A 22,790-nucleotide genomic window follows, 5' to 3' on the forward strand; every position below is an offset into this window, starting at 1 on the left:
GTCTCGCGTTTTCCGCAGGCGGGTGGCGCCAGGCGTCGTCTCGGCAGCGCCCTCTTCGGTTTCAGCGATTGGTAACATGGTGCCGTATTATAGAGAAAGTTGTTTCCACATAAATGTAGATGACACTGTTTTATCACATTTTTGTTTTTGTAGTAACGTGTATCTATTATTGTTGTTATAACATAATAAAGTAGCAATAACGATGACAAAAAACTATTAAAGAGATAAAAGCAATAAAATCAGGATTTAAAAAAAAAAGTTAAAGTTTAAGCAAGAATCCAGCCAGATAAATACTACCATTTGCAAACTTTTATCATATTTTATAAACGTTTATCTCAACTACGTTATTTTTCTTAAATTTGTAGCTGCATATGAGTATCGAACCATGCATAGCTTCTCAAATGGTTATAGGCCTATTTTTGTATATTCAATTCACTCAACTGATTGAACTGAGTTCCTGATTGACCAATAATGATTGTATGTGATTGGGACATATTAGCTGTATGACAATTCCCTAAACCAATTTATTACCCCGCTAACAATATTGTTTACGATCGAGCCTTGGGAATACTTGACACCGACTTGTATAATGGAGCATCCAACCGAGCACCGAGCCATTAGTGGGTTAGCCAGCACGATTTATGAAGTGACAGTTTATTTTTCACTTTTTTCCCAATTTGACGGAGTAGCCGAATTAGTTGACAGCTAGTCGTCGATCTACGGTTTTCACGATTTGTTTCCACTAATTATTTTATAGCAATTTGGCGAGGTAGTATTCCTTGCAATTGGTACTATGTATCAGTGGCGGCGCGTCAAACATATCCATAGGCAAGCCGGGGCAATTTGGCTTACATACTTCCTTTACTTTTTGAGCAGAGGCTCAAACGTCCAAAAACAGGCAAGCCGGTGGGAGTAGGCTTATATGGATGCGCCGCCACTGATATGTATACTATACAGTTATGTATTATTGTTCTTGTTACAATAATATATCAATATCACTAAAATACCGTGAAATACTGTGAAATTAAAATGGATACGTTGACGAATCACGATATATGAAGCCAATTGAGCATCCAATTTTTAGTGTCTTCTTATTTAATAATTATTCAGATTTTCAGGTATGTGCGTGCACAATATACACTCGTATTGCTGAATGTATAAATATATAAGCGGAATATTTCTAAAAGTCGTTAGATATGCATGAAGATAGCATTTGGAGTTACACAGGCCCATTCAACCAATACGAACTGAATTCGTTTCGCGAGGAACATACCTAGACAGCTTTATATAGGTAATCCAGTAAAATTGCCGAATTTAGTAACGGGGCTCTTTTGCGTCAAATCCGTTAGTTCTGATTTTTTGCAGACTTATTTATGATATTAGCCCAATGAATAATCCAAGTTTGTGACCTCGAGCGCCGAACGCAACTTTGTCAAAAATCTAAAAAACCGCTAAAATTTCGGTTTTATTTCAGTTTTGGGCGAATTTAACCCTAAAGGATTAGTTTTTGATAGTACCTTTCTTAGACGATTTTAAATAAGACTAAATTTGCAACAATATGAGATTAGAACTGTCCTGTAGATTGAATAGTTTCCGAGATAGATAGAAGCTATCAAAATTTAGATTTTTTTTAAATTGAGTTCGTATGCTAAGTGAGTGCAGTGAGTACCTAATGCACTTTTGACTCAGGCGATGCCGCTTGGCACGATTGTTCCTAAGGTCAAACAAAGCTGATTTGGGCCAGTAGCCACGAGATCGTACCGTGCCTACCCCCCAAAAAGGGAGGGGAACGGTCGGATCCCCAGGTCCAATCCTTGCTATATTTCTTCCTACTCTTAGCAACTAGGGCAAGTTCAAGTCTCACCCAATTTTTCGACTTTTAAATTTATTCTAAGCTCATTCACATGATGGTTATGGACAACAAACATTTCTAATTCCACTTTATTTAGGGTCTACTCTTTATTGTCAGGTTATAGTCAGAAAAACTATTGCAAATTGGTATACTACTAGAAACGATTCATAGACCAACAACTTAAGTTTCGTTTCGTATCATTTATGATGGATCACCTTGATTACAAGTTTCTAAAGTGATCCACTTAAATTAGACTAGGTACCTACATAATAATAGAAACTCCCATTAGAAAATTACGAAGGGAATACATTGTTTTCGATTTCAGCAGGTTTGTATATTAGATAAAATACTAATCTGAATTCAGGCCTATGACTAATAAAATTAAAATTGATATTACTATATATCTGGATTAGGGATTGCAATCCGGTCCGGCGGATCCGGTAATCCGGCCGGATCCGGTAATCCGGCCGGATCCGGCACATTTTTCAAGATACCGGATCCGGCAAAATTCACCGGATCCGGTCTCGGATCCGGTAAGATGAATCAAAGATATAAAATAACGCTAAAATTTAAAAGTTCTCGCCAATATTCGAACGTCGCTCGACGCGCGCGATATATGCGGTGCGGCTGCGACGTTGCCGTTCTATTTTCTCGCTCGCAAACAGCAACACCACAACTTGTTTGTTAGTTGACGCCAGTCTTCTAGCCGATGAAATATGTGTCGTCGTAGTGTTGAGATTCCCATGCACCGTAAGTACTGAATTATTTTATATTCAATTAATTGTGTTGTTACATTGTAATTAAATGTACGTGTTGTTTCGTTTTATTTTGTATAAACCATTATAGCCCATGCAGTTATAATAAAGTGCTACCAGCATTTAAAATATACCTAATGAAATGAATAAATATTTATAAAACTTAATTCAGCACTTCAGCAGTTAAGTTAAATGTTTTGTCGAATTAAAAGTAATTAGAGGAATATATGTTGAATTGTTGACTTTAATTGACGACCGGTCTGGCCAAGTCGGTAATGACCCTGCCTGTGAAGCCGCGGTCCTGGGTCCGAATCCCGGTAGGGGCATTTATTGGTGTGATAAGCACAGATATTTGTTCCTGAGTCATGGTTGTTTTCTATGTATTTAAGTATTTGTATATTATATATATTGTTGTCTGAGTACCGACAACACAAGCTTTCTTGAGCTTACCGTGGGGCTTATGTTAAATATGTTCTATAATGTTTATTTTATTATGAAGTATCTTGTTATTATTATATGCTACTAAATAAAGCTGGAAAATATAATGTGTGAATAAATGTTTTAATGTATACTTGTAATAGATATGCACGTTCATTGATTTTGTTTGTTCAAACTAAAATGGTTGAAGAATTGAAAGCACCTTTTTGTGGGAAATGTGGGTTGGGCTATAGATATTTTAAGAGAAAAAGAAGATTTTATTTTGTGACACTGATTATTGTAATAAGACTTAGTGGTTAAGTAATAGAAACGTTAATTTTTGAAACTTAAAACAGCCGTTTTATTAATCCATTAAAAATATCCTTAGCTTCGCATATAACGCTAAAAAACATAATAAAATACGTGACTTGATGATTTTTTTATCCGCAATACCAATCCGGCCAGATCCGGCCGGATCCCCGGATTGAGGCCAGAATCCGGCCGGATTCAAAATCAGATCGGATTGCAATCCCTAATCTGGATAAATGGCTGCTAATGTAAGTAAAAAGTAAATAAATAGACAAAAGTTATAAGCGCTGGTGGCCTAGCGGTAAGAGCGTGCGACTTGCAATCCGGAGGTCGCGGGTTCAAACCCCGGCTCGTACCAATGAGTTTTTCGGAACTTATGTACGAAATATCATTTTTGATATTTACCAGTCGCTTTTCGGTGTAGGAAAACATCGTGAGAAAATCGGACTAATCCCAGTAAGGCCTAGTTTACCCTCTGGGTTGGAAGGTCAGATGGCAGTCGCTTTCGTAAAAACTAGTGCCTACGCCAACTCCTGGGATTAGTTGCCAAGCGGACCCCAGGCTCCCATGAGCCGTGGCCAAAATGCCGGGACAACGCGAGGAAGAAGAAATAGAAAAAAGTTAAAACATACCATGTTTAGGCACGAATCTCATGATCCTACTACGGCGAAACCCTCTTATTTTCACATGTTTTGGGAGGTTCTGCTAAAAAGTGATTTGGGTGAATGGTTAAAGCTTATTTCGTAATAATGAAATAAAAGTATTTTATGCAACCGTTGTTTAAGAGAGGTCAAAAAAGGCGTGGCGTGAGTAACCATTTGAGGCGAAGCCGAAAATTGTTAATAAAGACGCCACGAGTATTTTTTGACTCAGTTAAACAACGTTGCATACAATACTTTTTCTACGACCAAGCACTTACTTTGAAATAAAATTGTAAATTTAACAAATATTTTTCATTCAAGAAGTAGCAAAGAATGGAGGGTACGGGCGGGAAAGAATGGAGGGTACGGGCGGGAAAAGAATGAATGATATAAAAAACATGTCTATGGTTCACTCATCTGTCAGAGATAAAAATTAAAATTAGGTTGGCAACAATGTAAAGTCCTACAATATTTTTTAAGTGGTGATTACACGAAGTATCGTAAAAGTGCCAAAAAGATACTGCGTGTATGTACGAATACTTTTTTGGGGAATAGACTAAAGACTTGTCTTGACAACTATAAAGATAGGGGTTTAAAGGTGTGTGCACGACCCTTTAATTGACAAATAAAAGTACGGGAGTAAAAAACACATTAACATGAATAATATTTTACAAGAGACAGTTCTCTAGAACAGACGACATACATGATAACACCTAACTATGGACCTTGTAATCTATAGGTTCCTTTCCAGCTACTAGCACAGTGAATCTTCGTATCTGATATGAATTCTCAGCAACGTGAATAGCCATGTTGTCTATTTACCACCAGGCAGGGAACGGGCTCGGTTGCTATATACATATATAGATATGGTATACAAAAGATCACATAATATATTTAAAACAATCAATTTAATTAACGTACTATGTTGGTACTCATCATACGCTGCTTAATAATGTTGCGACAGCATGTTGAGTACCATTATTCTTGGCATTTATTATGTATGTCATAAAATATATGTCTTCTTCTTTAACACGATGTATGAAAACATTAAAAAAATAATTGTAAAAACGTGCATGATTAAATATCAATATCTGGGTGACCGAGCTTCGCTCAGAAAACATATAATAACTCGGAAATGCGCGTTTTCCTAGAGATAAGACCTAGCTAGATCGATTTTTCGCCCCCGAAAACCCCCATATAGCAAATTTCATCGAAATTGTTAGAGCTGTTTCCGAGATCCCCGAAATATATATATAAATAAATAAATATATAAATAAACAAGAATTGCTCGTTTAAAGGTATTAGAATATCGAGTCGCGTTCAGAGTAAGATTATCCAACCAAATTAAATATATAGTTTTGATTGCTACACTGTAAACTGGCTAAATAAACTGGCTGAGTTTATTATTAAATGATATTTATAGTATATTAGTTTTTTTAATGGGATCAAAAATAAATGAGCTCATTGCCTCAAGGTTGGAAGAGTATATTCAGGTTTTCCTACACAAAGAGTTGGTCTAATGATATTAATGAAGGATTGATTGATTACAAACTGATACGGAGTCTGTGCCGATGATTAATGACTTTACCCTAAAAACTAGCTCATCAAGCACTAGTTGTCAACGAGACAAATGAGTCGAAAACAACATTTTCAAATAGTTCGCAAGTTTCTTGTTCGAGCATTTTTTTTTTCTCGTTAGGGACGAAATAAGATGTGGAAATTTTTACAAACTTTTCCGTCAGCTTTGCAAAAGTTAAATGAAATATTTTTTCGCACTTCTTTAGCTCCTTAAATTAAAAACGATTTATCAAAATGACTGTCTCCAGCATAATTACTTTGTTGCATTTTATATTGAAGCTTGCTGTAGGCACAAACCAATCTATTTATATAAGCTACAATTTTCAAACTATTAGGTCACTGGTAAGTGTTTCAACATTGTTGTTTTAAATTAAAGTATTGATTATAACACTGAAATTAAAACCATAACTAATATTAGAAACGTTTCTATTGTACAATGTGAATAGGTTTTACTAGTCTCGTGACTTTCAGTACATGAGTATGCGATACTACATGTACGTCTACTCGGTAGATAGAGATCTAATAAAGATATTGAAACATAACTTCAAAACATGTTTCTGTCTGTCATATATAGGTATTTATGAACTTAAGTAAGAGAGATCGACATGAAACAAGCACTAATTTCATTTGCAATAAGTTAAGTAAATTGTACCGCGTTAAACACAGTTTTAGTATTTTCACCACTACAGTCTCATTCTCTTTTTTCAAATAAACAACATTAATAACAAACTCATAGAACTTCATACTTTTGTCAATTTCTCTCCCTTTCTTGCTACTTTATTATGTCGCTAAAAATAACAACTAATACGCACTCCCGTTTCAACAACGTTTTCTTTGCCAGATTTCTAATCCATATTTGTGTGATTCACTTTTTATCGTTCACATTTAATTTAAAAACTGACGCACAATTATTAATTCATTGAAAACACAACACATGATCACTCCACTCGTGATAGTAACGGCTGAAGTACACTTTCTCGATATTTTAATATGAATCGACGTTTATATCGGTCGCATCGTCGCGTAGACTGCGTCCGAGTGTTGGCGCGTAAACCATAGCGCCGGCACATATTCTAAATCGTCGTGGATACGATGACAACTGGCTATGTGCGTTTTTATGAATACACCTTGTCATGAAAAAATATTGACGAAGATATCTCACTGTCTGCCAGTGACTGGAGTGACTCAATAACGGAACGACGAAAATACATAATTATTTTTAAATCGGTCGGCTCAAACAATAAACAACTGAAACGGAACCTTAGCTAAAGTCTCGGATATAAACTAAATGGTAGGTAGTGAAAACTATATAGCTGAGTCGCACGTCGTCTTTTGTCAGTCTGAATCCTGCTATAATTCAAGTTCTAAGTATTGCCTAATCTTAAATTAAGCATCATTCCAGGTCATGGTCGGATCATTAAGACAAGTATATATAATGACAGAAATACAAGTATAATTTATTTATTTATTTAGAAATTTCATTTAGGCAACAAGGCCCATATTACAAATACCTTACCGGAATATATGATATAGTAAAAGTGTGTTATGACTTAAATACCTTACAGGCTAACATACATCGATTTAGTGATAATGATGTCCTAGTTATAAATATAAAATTATATCCCATAATAATCCATAACTAATCGTTACAATTCTAATCAAAAAATAGGGTATTATTTTGTAGCTGTTAACCTTGGGAATAGTAATTAGTTACATTCTTACAGACGCTAATCTTCTTATACATCAAAGTGTACACTTGGATTGGATAATATGCACACAATAACATGCTACGCCTGCAAGTGATACTACAGCTATCTACGACACAACTACAAATTGCAACAGGAATCTGTTTTTTCAAAAGTTATGTATTTAAATTGTAATTTCTTTGAAGTTCATGCTTGCATGCTTGCTCTTGGGCGTAATCTGGCTCCAATAATCCTTTTTCCTGCGACGATGAACCTTGCACAACCCGGTGTCATGCACGTCTATTATTAAACGGATTATAAATTGATAACCCACTACCATTAAATCGATATATGCCAAGTTTTGCATAATGACTGCAAATTTTAATCAACTAACGTCCAAGTTTCTTGAGTAAATTCTAGAGGTTCAAAATATTCTTACGAAAGAGTACGACTTAACGGTACCTATAGTAATGTAATAATAATGCGATATAATATTTAATATCGGAGTGTTTACGTACAAGACGGGAATAGATTGTGGCAGAGTTTCAAATATGTCGCACTGTCCCAAAGCGCGCGAGTGGCGTTCGTGTCAAATTATTCGCACCTGCATTCAAACTTTACGAGTAGGTACTTGTGATTAGATAAAAGAAAAAACAAAACAGTGGCGTGTGACAATTGCTAATCGGACACGGAAGGAGATAAGGTTTTTATATGGTAATCACTGCTCTAGCAATTTTTAAAGTGCGTACGTAATATTAAAACTTGTGTTAGAGACTAGACAGAATAAAAACTCTACTTTACGAGCTTAATATTATAAATATTTAATAAGTACATATAAAGACCGTATCGTTTATTACAAATACAACTTTTCTTAGCCGTTTTTTCTGGTATTATATTTTTATTTTAAAATTACACATAGTTTAATTAGTGCTTTAATAATAAGTAACATTTCGTCCTGGGAGATCGACGTAAAGCATATGGTTTGGACAATATTTACCTAATCCTCCCGAGTAACAACAACGATTGTGGACAAATACTACAAGAAAATTTGCGGTTTGCGAACAAGACGAGATATTACACAAAAAAGATCGTACTATGTAAACAGCAATTACACATGATTCGTAAAGCGAAACATCTGGGCATAGTCTAATCATTTCTTTTAGTTGGAAAAAAAGTTTTGGATCTGTGCATGGTGGCCTTTTAGAGAATAATATATGGTATGTTACTTACGACAACCCCGACTTTGGTATACAATATAACCATCATGGAGCGTTTCTATTGACCTGCTCTAGCCATGGTTCAACGCCATGAATGTCCGTTAGGCTTTGGATTTCGGTAGATTATTTTAGCTGTTTCCCTCATTTCGCTTGCATCAGAAATTGACGGGAATCCAAAATGTAGCATAAAAAGTCGTTTTCATGTGAAAATTAAAATTCACCAGATTTAGTAGTAGAAGTATGTAATAGTAGTAGTAGTAAACTCTTTATTGTACAAAAAGACATATTAAAAATAATAATTCTGATTCTGATTCTGATTTATTCTGTGGATGTTCAATTAAGCAATCATGAAAAGGACACTTAGATGACATATTTTGGCAGCATATTAACCTTTTGTTTCTTTAAATCGTACCAAGGAATCGGTGAAATAGTCTCAAATTAAGCTAAATAGGCTTGTCCAAATTATATATTTGCTAGACGTTATTGAAATCATCATAAAGTCCCTAAAATAAAATAAATGTAAAACCTTCTTATATCAGATGTGGCTTAAAAATACCCCCAGATTATACCTTAAGAACATAGTAATACAAAATAACACACGTCAACAGTTAGACCAGGTTTTATCTGTATTTATAACTAACGATACAGTCCTTATGATAGCCATTCTGAATAAGAAGGCAATTCATAAAAATATTGTTCCAATGTTGTTGTTATTGTTGTTGTTGTTTAAAACTAAACGAGGTAGTTGAAAATAACATTCTAAGAATCACCTAAAAATATAAATGAATATGGATATGAATATGAATTGGTTGTTTTTTGATATAATGAATGCACTAATAGCATGATATTTTCACGAGCGCAATTAAAATTATGTCTAAGCTTTAAACGACGAAGCGCAATTATTATGAGGAATAGAATGGTGGACTGGTGTGTTAAACACTTTGCCGACTAAGTAGACAGGAATAAAGTCGTTACACCGGACTAAACTCGGCCTGCGTATAATTAATCGAATTAAAACGGGGAGTGCAGTCGAACAACGGAGCTCATGTATACGCCAGTTCCGTTGCTCACTTTGTCGTTAACAGGGTAAAAAAGGAAATATTAGAAACTTATTTTAAAAGCTGTAGCTGTCTAACATACAAGTTGTGAGAATCTATGACATCATTTTGCGTCTAAATTACTTGTACTTGAGATATTATTATTTGGGGGGAAAACTTCCACAGATCAACAACGACTAATCTTAAACGATTAATATGTGACGATTGCTAACCGGCCGTTAATGGTACACAGTTAAGTGAGATGCCCAAGTAGGCGGTACCTTGGAAATAAAATATACAAATGAACATAGACTGTATTTAATATGAATATTTACATAAGTTATTTGACTAATTCGCTTTGACTATAAAAAGTTTCCAACGTCACGAGTTACATATAGATACATACAGATAGTAGGTACAGTCAGCAATACTATTCGCTTAGCACCTTTGCATACAAACTTCTATGGATACCTTTTCTGGGGGGTACCTTTTCTCTGGAGCTGACTGTATATAAAATTTGCAGAATCACAGTTACGAACCTAATTAGAAGCCACCGTAGCTTACCTTTCATTAGTGCTAATCCACGTAACGAGACCGGCCCTGGGACCTTTTAAACTGTGTCACAGTTTTCGGTAAATCACGATAATACCTTAATTTGACCTAATTCCTGAAACCGGGATACCTTTCGCTGGCATATTTTATTCGTGCACTTAAATCGAATTGCGGGGACCGGGAATAATTACAATTGGTAAGTGCGTAGTGGTTCGCGAAGAAACTGAGCGCCTACCGCGAACCACGTTCAACGTGTTGCCTCTCTGTCGCACTTGTAAATTCGTACGTAAGTGTGACAGGGAGGTAACACGTCGAACGTGGTTCGCGGTAGGCCCTCAGTAAACGCGCCTTTCTGACGCTTCCGTAAATTTTGTGACATTACTTTTTTATGGGTTTGATTTGAGGGAAGCGAAAACGTTAATTTTATTTAAATGAAACGCGCATCGCCCAAATACCTTGTTTCTTGATTAGGTAATAAAAAATAAATAAGTGGACACACTAACGTCCAAGTACGTATTTTGGAAAAAGTTATATAAAATGAGATAGGTACATACAGGGCATTAATAAATTTCCAACTCTCAAAACTATTTTAATTGGCAATCTTAAAATGAAGATAAGTAAGCAGTTAAGGTGACACTACTAATAACCGTAATACTCGTAATCCACTGTAGATTTTACAAAGACATGAAACCAGATTATACCTAATATTTGATCTTTCTATCCTAATAAGTACTTAGGAGAAAAAAAGTGTCCCAAAATTTCCATACATTTTTCGATATTTCCATTCCGCGACCGCCATACAAAGTCTATGAAAAATGGTGACGTAATGGAAATAAAAACCTTAGGACACTTTTTTTCTCCTATTAGGATAGAAAGAGCTCGTGATTCTGAGTAGAAATAACATAAAAAATCCCAAATTTGAAAAAAAAAGTGTAGGGGACAACAAAAAAAACGCCAAAATACGTTGATCTTGATAGCGAAAGATTTTATACGAAGATTTTGTTCTAGGTACGTTTTAATAAAATAAAATATTTGAATGAATCAAGAGAGATCGTTGAAGTATCTACTATGGACTTATTTAGATTATTGTAGTTATGTCCTACTTTGATAAAACAGGACCTATTTATTCTTGACGAATTGACAATTTAATAATAAACATGACGGAGAATCCATTTTTCTCCACGATAAGATCAACAAAAAAGTTTCCTAACATTCAGAATCGGCATTATCTCCTTTTGGGCTAAAACCGTTAATATTTTCTGTATTTCAACAAATGTCACTTGACGCACTAAGCCCCTAGATAAAACGATGCAAGAAAACGGGAGGCTTAAAGCATTTCACAACTTTGCTGCGAAAGCTAGAGATGTTATTGTGAAATATATTTTGTGATTTTAGCAAAAAAATTGTTGATACATTAGTTATTTTTGCTATATTTCCATACAAAAAAGTCCCAAAATTTCCATACATTTTTCGATCTTTCCATAACGCGACCACCATACAAATGAAAAATGGTGACGGAATGGAAATAAAAACCTTTGGACACTTTTTTTCTCCTATTAGGATAGAAAGAGCTCGTGATTCTGAGTAGAAATAATATAAAAAATCCCAAATTTGAAAAAAAAGTGTTTGGGACAACAAAAAAAAAACGCCCATTTACGTTTTTCTTTCTTTTACATAATAATACTCATGGACAATTTTTTGCGTTCCTCTAAATTTATCCATGAGTGTATTTAAAGTGCCAAATACGATTTTTCCTTTCAGAAAATTACGACTGCGCTCATGATGTCATAAAATATACTTCTATTAGGGAATTAAATTCAGTTGTATTAGGTAGTAATGCAGTAATTTAACACCTAATTAATTTAATTCATTTGTGTAGTGATTGGAGCAACAATTAAACTGGAAAATGTATTACACACATTATTAACAGCGAAGTCGAAGCTTAAGAGTGTGAGTAATTATACATTATCTCGATATAGCAAAAATAACTAACGTATCAACAATTTTTTTGCTAAAATCACAAAATATATTTCACAATAACATCTCTAGCTTTCGCAGCAAAGTTGTGAAATGCTTTAAGCCTCCCGTTTTCTTGCATCGTTTTATCTAGGGGCTTAGTGCGTCAAGTGACATTTGTTGAAATACAGAAAATATTAACGCTTTTAGTCCAAAAGGAGATAATGTCGATTCTGAATGTTAGGAAACTTTTTTGTTGATCTTTATCGTGGAGAAAAATGGATTCTCCGTCATGTTTATTATTAAATTGTCAATTCGTCAAGAATAAATAGGTCCTGTTTTATCAAAGTAGGACATAACTACAATAATCTAAATAAGTCCATACTAGGTACTTCAACGATCTCTCTTGATTCATGCAAATATTTTATTTTATTAAAACGTACCTAGAATAAAATCTTCGTATAAAATCTTTCGCTATCAAGATCAACGTATTTTGGCGTTTTTTTTGTTGTCCCCTACACTTTTTTTTTTTTCAAATTTGGGATTTTTTATGTTATTTCTACTCAGAATCACGAGCTCTTTCTATCCTAATAGGAGAAAAAAAGTGTCCTAAGGTTTTTATTTCCATTACGTCACCATTTTTCATAGACTTTGTATGGCGGTCGCGGAATGGAAAGATCGAAAAATGTATGGAAATTTTGGGACACTTTTTTTCTCCTAAGTATTAGGATAGAAAGATCTCGTGATTCTGAGTAGAAATAAAATAAAAAATCCGAAATTTGAAAAAAAAGTGTAGGGGACAACAAAAAAAAACGCCCATTTATGTCAAAATACTCAAAATCATAAATCGTGAAGAAAACATTACCGCTATCTAAAACCTGATGCTGCTTTAAAATTCAATATAAGGGAAATAGACATTTTGCTGTCAATGCAATCCTATGGCAACGAGCAACGAATGAGTGAAAGGGGAGCATCAAAACAGTAATTGGCATCAAAGGGTGATTTCCTATTCCAGAGATTGTTCAATTTCCTGCCGATCATATTTGCATGTCCTTTCTATATATCACCGTCGACTAAATACAAATCTTACCTTTTCAAATCGGTTAAATTAGGTGAATCCGAAAGAAAGCATCATGTGTTGATTGATTACTTAATAATTTGTTCTAATTTAAATATCTATCTAATTCTTCATAATAATCATTGCCTCAAGAAAAGTTAATAAGTAAAGATCTTATTTATTATTAAAAGTGAAACGCGTCTCACTTACACACGCGTTGTTCCCTTGGAAACACAACGACGTATGTACCTCGGTTGTTGTTATTGTTACGAAGAATATGTACGTCTCCGATCACGCATAACTATTAGCTGTACTGTAAGCCTGCTTTTTGATAAGTTCGAAATAATAGCCTTAGAAACTTATCAAATCGCTTACCGCTCGCAAACGCTCAGTAATGTTTCAGTTTAAATGCGCTCTACGATAACATATACTGAATATAGTATTAAGTAATTATTATGACAGATACGCCGATTCACCTAAATTATTATGACATATACGCCGATTCACCTAAACGTTCGTCTATCCCAGTTTATATTTAATAAGAAACCGGCATACGCAGTATGCTCTGTCCGTGCGCATACGATGTTGTATTACTAAGGCAGTCACGTGTAAAATGGTAATTCGCTCTCGGCATCCCTTCTGCGATGCTACCTACCTATTTAAATAATGCTTTGCCTTGTTTGTGGGCCACACATATTTTTCGCTGCGCAAGTCGTATGATGTGAAAACACGCAGCTTTTTTAAAAGGATAACCTTTATTCTTCACAAGAAAGAACTGAATACCTACCTATATGATAGTGACAGCGATAGTGTTAAATAGAATAAATAGTTGGTAGTTACAATCTAATTATGTATTTATTTCTAATGAAAATAAACATGACTTAACGTGGTTCTCGCGAACCATTATATATATAGGTAACTATTATATATATAACTAAAATATTATATTGCTTCATAATTAATTTGTATTGTATGACAAAGAAACTGCAGAGTTACATGAGTCTCATATCTTTTGTTTTCTTATTAATAAATAATAATAATAAATATTGGGGGACATCTTACACAGATCAACCTAGCCTCAAACTAAGCAAAGCTTGTACTATGGGTGCTAGGCGACGATATACATACGTATATAGATAAATACATACTTATATACATAGAAAACATCCATGACTCCGGAACAAATATTAGTGTTCATCACACAAATAAATGCCCTTACCGGGATTCGAACCCAGGACCATCGGCTTAGCAGGCAGGGTCACTACCCACTAGGCCAGACCGGTCGTCACACAACAAGAAGAACAAGGGAAAATATGTAATCTTTTTATTTGGCAAATGAAGTGTAAATGGCAGACGTTCCCTACAGTGAAATGTAAACATACAATACAAGTTACTCGTAAATTGTTGCAAACATAGTCGTGTGTGTTACAGCAACTGCAATGTTGTATGTAGGGCATTAAATTAGTTTCACGATTCCGCATTCAGCTTAACTTATATTCAAAACTATCATGGATCACAATAGAATTATCAGTAGGTATGCCAGTCATCGATTTAACATCCTAATTTAGAGTACTACTTTTAAATTTATTTAACTAAACGTAAAACAATTTGATTTGAATTTGAACGCCAAGCAAACTAGGAGTCGAAGTGGTCGCCATGGCCGTAATCTGTCGGAAGGATCATCATCATCATCATCATCATCATACCATTGGCATTTATTGTTTAAGGGAATCTCGACACCATAAAAGAAGTAATTAGTACCACTTAGCATGATATCGCGGCAGGGCAATAATATTAGTACTGTGAATATATATATACAGGGTGTAATCTAAAACGTGATACAAGATAATCAAACCTGAATCTTTTCATTATTTTGAAAAACTTTTACTATGGGGTCAATTTTGTAATATTAAAAAAAAATTAAGCTGTTCCATAGAAATGGTCAAGGAGAGGTAGACAAAAATTTATGGCAAAGATTTTTTTTATTGTTAATTTACAAAGTTGACCCCATAGTAAAAGTTGATCAAAATCATGAAAAGATTCAGGTTTGATTATCTTGTATCACGTTTTAGATTACACCTGTATATATGAACTATAAATAACTATAGGCAAAACACAAACATACAAACTAATAAAACAATTTAACAAATGTGAAGCTCATGATTTAATCTTAGATATCTGGTGTGGTAAAAAAATAATTATTCCCTGAGAATATCAACACAAGGGATTAAATTAAAGCAAATGCTCATAGCTGTCACATATAAGTCCTGGTACTTGCCGGCCTTATCCTTATTGGCTAAAATAGTTGGTTCGAACCCCGACTCGTACATTGGGTTGGTTAGGAAACTAATTGTACTAGTTTCATGGAACTATATCCTTACCACGAGTTCGACACTGACATATTCGCTAGCGACTGCGTAACTTAACTCACAAAGTATGTACCTCGTACTGACATTGGTGCAAAGAAGACGCACTGCGTTTAATATCGCATAAATCTCATGGTGAGGGTATTGTTCAGTATTTACGAGTACGCGAGCACGCTTTATGGTAAAGGAAAACATCACGAGGATTAACTAATCTCGACAAAGCCTATCTCCTCTCTGGGTTAAAAGGTCAGATTGCAAGAATTAGTCAGCGCCAATTCTTGGCAAACTTAGCCATTGGCAAGAATATATTACGCTACGGAGCCACGCTGTTACGTCGTCGCCCAAATCTAATATTTAGTTAATTTCATTTTTATGTATATTGTTTTTCTTTGTATCTTTATATTTTGTAGTTTCACAGTGCCTTGGTTTTATACTGTAATGCTGTGTTACTTATTTGATCAATAAATAAATAAATATTATAACCGAGTCAAAATGAATAAATATCTATTTTTTGGATTTTTAAAATCTATTATTTAAATGGAACACGTAATATCTTAGTTCATGTTTACAGTATAGTATTCCTCCTCACCCTCCGCCTCCGAACAGCCGCAACCCTGGATTACTCTCCTATTTAACTTAACTACCGCACATAACACATTTCCGGTGACATATGGAGAGTGTTTAAGCCTCCGTAATTAAGACGTAATGAGATCACATATGAACAAATTGAATGTAGTATTTCTAAGTTTAAATAATTATGCTGCTAAGTTTCGGTTATAATGTTTTTACTTTTAAGTACATAATGAGATTTCTATTGAAGGGGTTGTGTTTAGAATGAAATTAAAACCAATGTAAAAATGGAAATGTGACAATAAGTATTATTCGTGAAATTCTTACTTATAGTGTTTGGACCGCAACAAAAGTATTAATGGATTGACATAACGAGTATATAACTACGACACCATTTATACCTTAGTATACGAGTAGAAGAATAAGACGGCCGCTGCACCAGTTTTTCCATAAAATCTATCTGGCCCAGCGGCATTGACGTATGTAAGCCCAAAATTATACGAGAAAACCTATCTAAGCAGATTGGGTCATTTTCAATGACCGGGTCTAGGCACACGTTATCTGTGATAACATTGAGATATCGTCCTGTCATCGGAGACGTTCGGGTGAAAGCATTCTACCAAACGAAGGCAAAAACAGCCGAAGACCGAGATCACGGCACAATAGGCGAGGTCATTCGGAATGAGCATTCACGTGGCCGCCACCATTGTTGTGCTAATGTTCAGGACAGGCCACTGTTTAAACGATGAGAGCCTCTCATGAATATTAACCGATATTGTCTTGGTGGCTAGTCTGAGCTGAAAACAATCCCGGTAGGTACAAATACAATTATGTACAACCGAAGATACGTCGCGCTTTATCAGAGGAACTTAAGATTTACATCACGAATTTTCAATAAAATATGTAGCGCTTCCATCGGGTAAGCCCCACTTCGAGTCTCGGAGTGCCCCTTGATGTCGAATATAATCCACAAAAAATCTAATCCAGGGAAAATTGGAACCAAGAACATTCTTTCCCTGTTAAAGACTTGCATTGATAACATTACGTAGCCAGCTTTATTGATTTTTGAGCTACATTGCGAAAATAAAAATGAAATGAAATTTACAAAAGAATACATTACTTCCAATGAATAAATAATCAAAAGCAATACGAGTAACAAAAAGCATCATTACTTAGTCCGTTAAGGCGTATCATAATAAAACTACATACCTACTCTTATGAATTTACGAGTATGAATATGAACTTTAGCGTTCATTTCTGTATACAGGGTGCTTCCTGTAACAGGAGCAATAAATTAAACTAAAGGCTGTACTCCTCAAACTGACCAACATTTGTTTAGCAACTTTTAAAAATTATGAATCATTTAGACTTCCTCTTTTTCATACAAAATAAATATTGCCTTCAATGTACGCTGAAATCAGTGTGTTTGACGTTGCTTGTCACGCTTTAAACATAACAAAGTTTGTATTGCAAACATTGCGTCTTAGAATAAACTTAAAAGTGTAATAAAAATCAAAACATGAGTTATTTTCAATAGTTGCTGAACAAATGTTGGTCAGTTTGAGGACAGCCTACAGTTACAGCCTACAGTTAAATTTATTGCTCCTGTTACAGGAAGCACCCTGTATAGACTTTATCACAGTTACCTATTAGGGTTACTTCAAAATATTTTACATAAAATATAGAATCGAATGAATAATGATCTAATACAAAATTCAATTTGGTGTGATGCGTGATTCATGGACGCAGACCTTTATTATTACATACACAGGATCTGTAAATCAAATTTATAGCGTGATAATAATTATGAGAAAATAACACTGTCATTTGAAATAATTCATCTGTACTTCAGTGCCAAATCCACATAATTATATAGGTAGTTTAATTTAGTTTATTTATTTCATAATCATAAATTACAGTATAAATTATTCTTACGCTAATCTATACTGGGTGTCTATACCTTCTAACCACCAACAATACATACATGGCATCTTAGGCTTGTTCAGAAAATAGACTTATAGGTCTAGTATAAGTTTCATGGTTTTCGAGATAATCGACCTTTTATTTAAAAAAATACTTCGCTTTAATCACCATCTAAGCCATATTTTTATTTGTAAAGATGTAAAAAGCACGTGATATACTATTTTAGAATCAGTATTAGATACCTACAAGATTTTTTAGAAAGTTGGCCACCCGAAACCACACCTCGGACACTGGCGATCAAATGTATGAAACTAACGCGTTCCTACGCACACAGCCTAAGCTCGTGTAGGTGAACGCGTACCATGCTTGTGTGGGTGAGATAAGCCATTGTAGGGTAACTGTGAGGTAACCGAGAGCAGGTCTCAGCGGGTGGGCGGCACTTTCAACGGGGCAGGGAGCGGCCATACTGTATGCTAGTACTCTTTATTATACTGTGCCGAAACTCTGTCGACTATACATTCTTTATCCTATTTACTGAGAGATCTGATGACAACTGTGAGCTTGCAGGTAAAACATGATACGGTATTTCGTTAAGTATAACTTCAGTTTAATTTCAGTTATAAGTATGTAACATTAGAATTTGTCACATTCGTGTGGAAACTTGTGCGTTCGACGCTGTGAGTTTTGTGACAGCCGCTATTAAGTAGATACCCCTTAATGGATAACAGTTCCCAACCAATATGTCCAATAATAATTTACTGTGCAAACTCTGTATTATGATAACGGCTTTCATATTTGGCGAAGTCATATTTAGATTGATTGAAATTGTAATTACTATCTGTGATCTGATCAGTTTTGGTTTATGATAGAAGCTATTATTATTGAAATTATGGTGTCTGTTTATGAACATGACATTGCTTTACAATTCTATCACAGTATGTATGTATGGATTATAATAGTATTGTATGCAACCGTTGTTTAAGAGAGGTCAAAAAAGGCGAGTGGCGTGAGTAACAATTTGAGGCGAAGCCGAAAATTGTTAATAAAGACGCCACGAGTATTTATTGACTCAGTTAAACAACGTAGCATACAATACTTTTTCTACGACCAAGCACTTACTTTGAAATAAAATTGTAAATTTAACAAATATTTTTCATTCAAGAAGTAGCAAAGAATGGAGGGTACGGGCGGATAAAGAATGAATGAAAAAAAAAAAAACATGTCTATGGTTCACTCATCTGTCAGAGATGACAATTAAAATTAGGTTGGCAACAATGTATTTCATACAATATTTTTTAAGTGATTACACGAATTATCGTAAAAGTGCCAAAAAGATACTGCGTGTATGCACGAATACTTTTTTGGGGAATAGACTAAAGACTTGTCTTGACAACTATAAGATAGGGGTTTAAAGGTGTGTGCACGACCCTTTAAATGACAAATAAAATTACGGGAGTAGAAAAAACTATTTTAACGTATCGATTTAAAAGGATTAAAAAACGAAAATGTGGGCGAGCGTGGTTATTAAATTGAGCTCTTTGCCTGAGGTTTCAACCGCAAGGGATATCGCGGAGCACAAAATTACAATAAATGTTCATGCAAGTTCCCTTTACAAACAAAACTAAGCGACAAGAACGCCTGTATCTACCTTGATTTTTGATGAGCATGGTGAGAAAATACATAGGAACATTATTGTAAACCGCTTACCCGCATATCCACGAGTGCCGCCTCCTGGGAATGCTCGCGAGCGTGAGCCCGAACGGCGGCAGCGCGCTCGGCTCGTCCGGCTGCTCCTCGGCCGTCGGCGGCGCTCCGCTCACGCGCAGCTCGGGCACGCGCAGGTGCCTTCCGCTCATCACGATCCTTTAATCGTATTCTCTCGTTTAACTAACATGCCGCGTCTATCTTCGATTTTTCCCTTCTCCTTTTTGGATTATTTCTTCACCGTATAACGGATTTTTGCACTATCTACCTAAAATTAAGTAATTTTGTATCGTAAGTAAAACAAAGTCGTATCTTTAAGATATATGTCTTTGTTTTACATGAGACACTTGTCGAATCACAACTGGCTGAAACGATTTGGCACTAAAACGCAATAAGGAAATTTAACATGTCTTATGTTGATAGATATAAGTCAGGTGAGATGCAATCAAGTCGAATGAATGACTCGAAATGAGCGAAGACCGGGAGTATTGCTACATGAATTACTCTACAAGTCTACAATATTATTTGCACTTAAATTATAACATTCGCATTTACGTTCATTACATTTTTATCTACAAAGCTGCGTTCAGCCAATTGTGATAAAAGTTTCATTTAATACGCTAAGATGTGTTGTTATAAGCCAGTGTGTATGTTGCGCTTATAAGTACCTAGTAAAGATTAAAAAGGTAATCTCCAGTGCTTGATAAAATGAAAAAATCCCCTGCACCGGTTACCTTTATTGTTCCTTGATTGAACAGGAAAATAGCGTAGCAGCAACACCAAGGTATGCGTATATATGACGTTTTAGCTTTAACAGCAGCATTCGCATATTTAATGCAGGAAATGTAGATAAACCCCAGATACACAGGGCTGGGATGTCATCCTAACCTAACTTACGAGCACGGGCGGTGGACCAATTTAAGTTGATTTACGAGTCGGCTTAGTTTGTTAGGGATTTAGAGGTTAGAGTACACTGGTTAGCTCAAGGGCTCAAGTCACTCTAGCTCGGTTAACCAATGGCTGTTACGTGTGCAGGTCGTCCGTCCATATACCCATATTGACGGACGAGCGGCTTTGTTGGAGACTCGGGAGAAGCCACATAGGTTTTTATCCGCTTAATACGGCTCGGCGTTAAATGCGAAATAATCATTAAACGATTTTCACCTTGAAGGAACACTATTAAGCTCTATAACCTCTCGGTGACCGTATAGGTTGATCGGCGAACAAAGGTCAATGGTAAACATAAATTGTATAAACATCAACAGCTAAGGTTCACTTCGTCGTTCTTGCTCTTAAAAAAATATTTTTATTTTTAGAAAATAAATAGGTTACTTACAACTTTTAATGACTTGCTAAATATTAATACAATCAACAACGTTGTTATAATATAACTTTCTGCTATAATGCGTAAGTAGTAAATACCTAGTCACCACTTACAACAGCATCACATTGGTGTTTTTTTACACTATAACAATAAATTTAAAGGCTTATTAGTCATGATAACTGGTCTGGTAGGATTGACTAAGTTATTTGGGTCACAAAAAAAGAAGCGAAGCGTGAAAATGAAAAGGAAAACCATCACAGGCAATAACGTTTTTTGATTCGACCGTAACAACTGTCCCATCTGTTGGCCGTCTGCCTAAATCTGCGCGACCCCGCCCTCAAGGCCGGTACCTATATATTTCACCTCTTAGCGGCGAAGCTTAGTTCTACTAATTACGTAAAAATAAATCTTCCCAGCATTTTGGTGTGCCAATCGTTGTTTTTAGGGTTCCGTAGCCAAATGGCAAAAAACGGAACCCTTATAGATTCGTCATGTCTGTCTGTCTGTCTGTCTGTCTGTCCGTCTGTCCGTGTATGTCACAGTCACTTTTCTCCGAAACTATAAGAACTATACTGTTGAAACTTGGTAAGTAGATGTATTCTGTAAACCGCATTAAGATTTTCACACAAAAATAGAAAAAAAACAATAAATTTTTGGGGTTCCCCATACTTCGAACTGAAACTCAAAAATTTTTTTTTCATCGAACCCATACGTGTGGGGTATCTATGGATAGGTCTTCAAAAATGATATTGAGGTTTCTAATATCATTTTTTTCTAAACTGAATAGTTTGCGCGAGAGACACTTCCAAAGTGGTAAAATGTGTCCCCCCCCCCTGTAACTTCTAAAATAAGAGAATGATAAAACTAAAAAAAATATATGATGTACATTACCATGTAAACTTCCACCGAAAATTGGTTTGAACGAGATCTAGTAAGTAGTTTTTTTTAATACGTCATAAATCGCCTAAATACGGAACCCTTCATGGGCGAGTCCGACACGCACTTGGCCGCTTTTTATTTATTATTATTATAAATGGGCTTACTCGTGGCCACAGACTAGCCGAGGCGAAGACGTGGCCCCTACGATGGAGCGAGCCTGCCCAGAAGCCTGCCTTTGTGTATAACTATTTTTCCTAGTCCTTAAATATTAGATAGAACTTAAATATTGACATATTGGGGCCGGTAGCCAAACGTTTATCTTTATTATTACAGAATGTGAGTGTTGTTTAATGTAGCGTAGTGTACCTAATATTATTCGGCTTCTACAATGGCTCGTGTTAGTCGGGAACAGCAAACAGTTTATGTCCTTTTGTAAATCGGGGACTGCACGTTTCGGTTTTTCAGACATTCGGGATTAGGTAGTACCTACATACATTTCATTCCACATACATTTGGTCTTCTTACTTTTTGCTGCGAGTAAAATACCTACTCGTAAGAACGCGTGTCAAGTTGATGTCAATTTATGCAATAGGTATCATAAATTAAAGACAAAAAAATAATAAATCCAATACTTTTAATATAGGTGCTTTAGAATAATATTGGTACTAGTGAAAGCATGTCAAACAAACGCACATGAACATCAATCACGGAAATAGCTATCCATCGTCGATTCATAGACACAAATGTATTGATCAGTAAACGTCATGTTTGTGCCGTCACAGGAAAACCGTAAGGTAAGGCCATGACCGTGAAGGAGGCTACGTAACTTACGATAAGTTATTGTGCTGAGTCGCCAGGGGAAGGTCGAGAGGCAATAAGGCTTGGAGGGTAAGCATGTATTGCGATTAATCGGCGATCTCGACCTTTGCGTGCGTGAAGCGCCTGACTAGCTCGCGGCACGCACACCG

The 22,790-nt window shown here is 35.5% G+C and overlaps 1 protein-coding gene across 7 annotated transcripts in view; it reads right to left on the bottom strand.

Annotated features, from left to right (window-relative positions):
• LOC134650185 (3',5'-cyclic-AMP phosphodiesterase) overlaps positions 1 to 22,790 on the bottom strand; it is a 577,846-nt gene that overhangs the window by 322,311 nt on the left and 232,745 nt on the right. Inside the window, exon 2 of one of the 7 annotated variants that reach the window (XM_063505098.1) lies at positions 19,623 to 19,887. The exons of 5 other annotated variants lie outside the window; for them this stretch is intronic. In XM_063505098.1, coding sequence (XP_063361168.1) covers positions 19,623 to 19,771 — 149 coding nt within the window. In that variant the 5' untranslated portion in view covers positions 19,772 to 19,887. The remainder of the gene's footprint in view (positions 1 to 19,622; positions 19,888 to 22,790) is intronic. One more of the 7 variants, XM_063505097.1, reaches the window with a different exon arrangement.

Source organism: Cydia amplana, chromosome 8, assembly GCF_948474715.1.
Source record: "Cydia amplana chromosome 8, ilCydAmpl1.1, whole genome shotgun sequence".
Classification (NCBI taxonomy): domain Eukaryota; kingdom Metazoa; phylum Arthropoda; class Insecta; order Lepidoptera; family Tortricidae; genus Cydia; species Cydia amplana.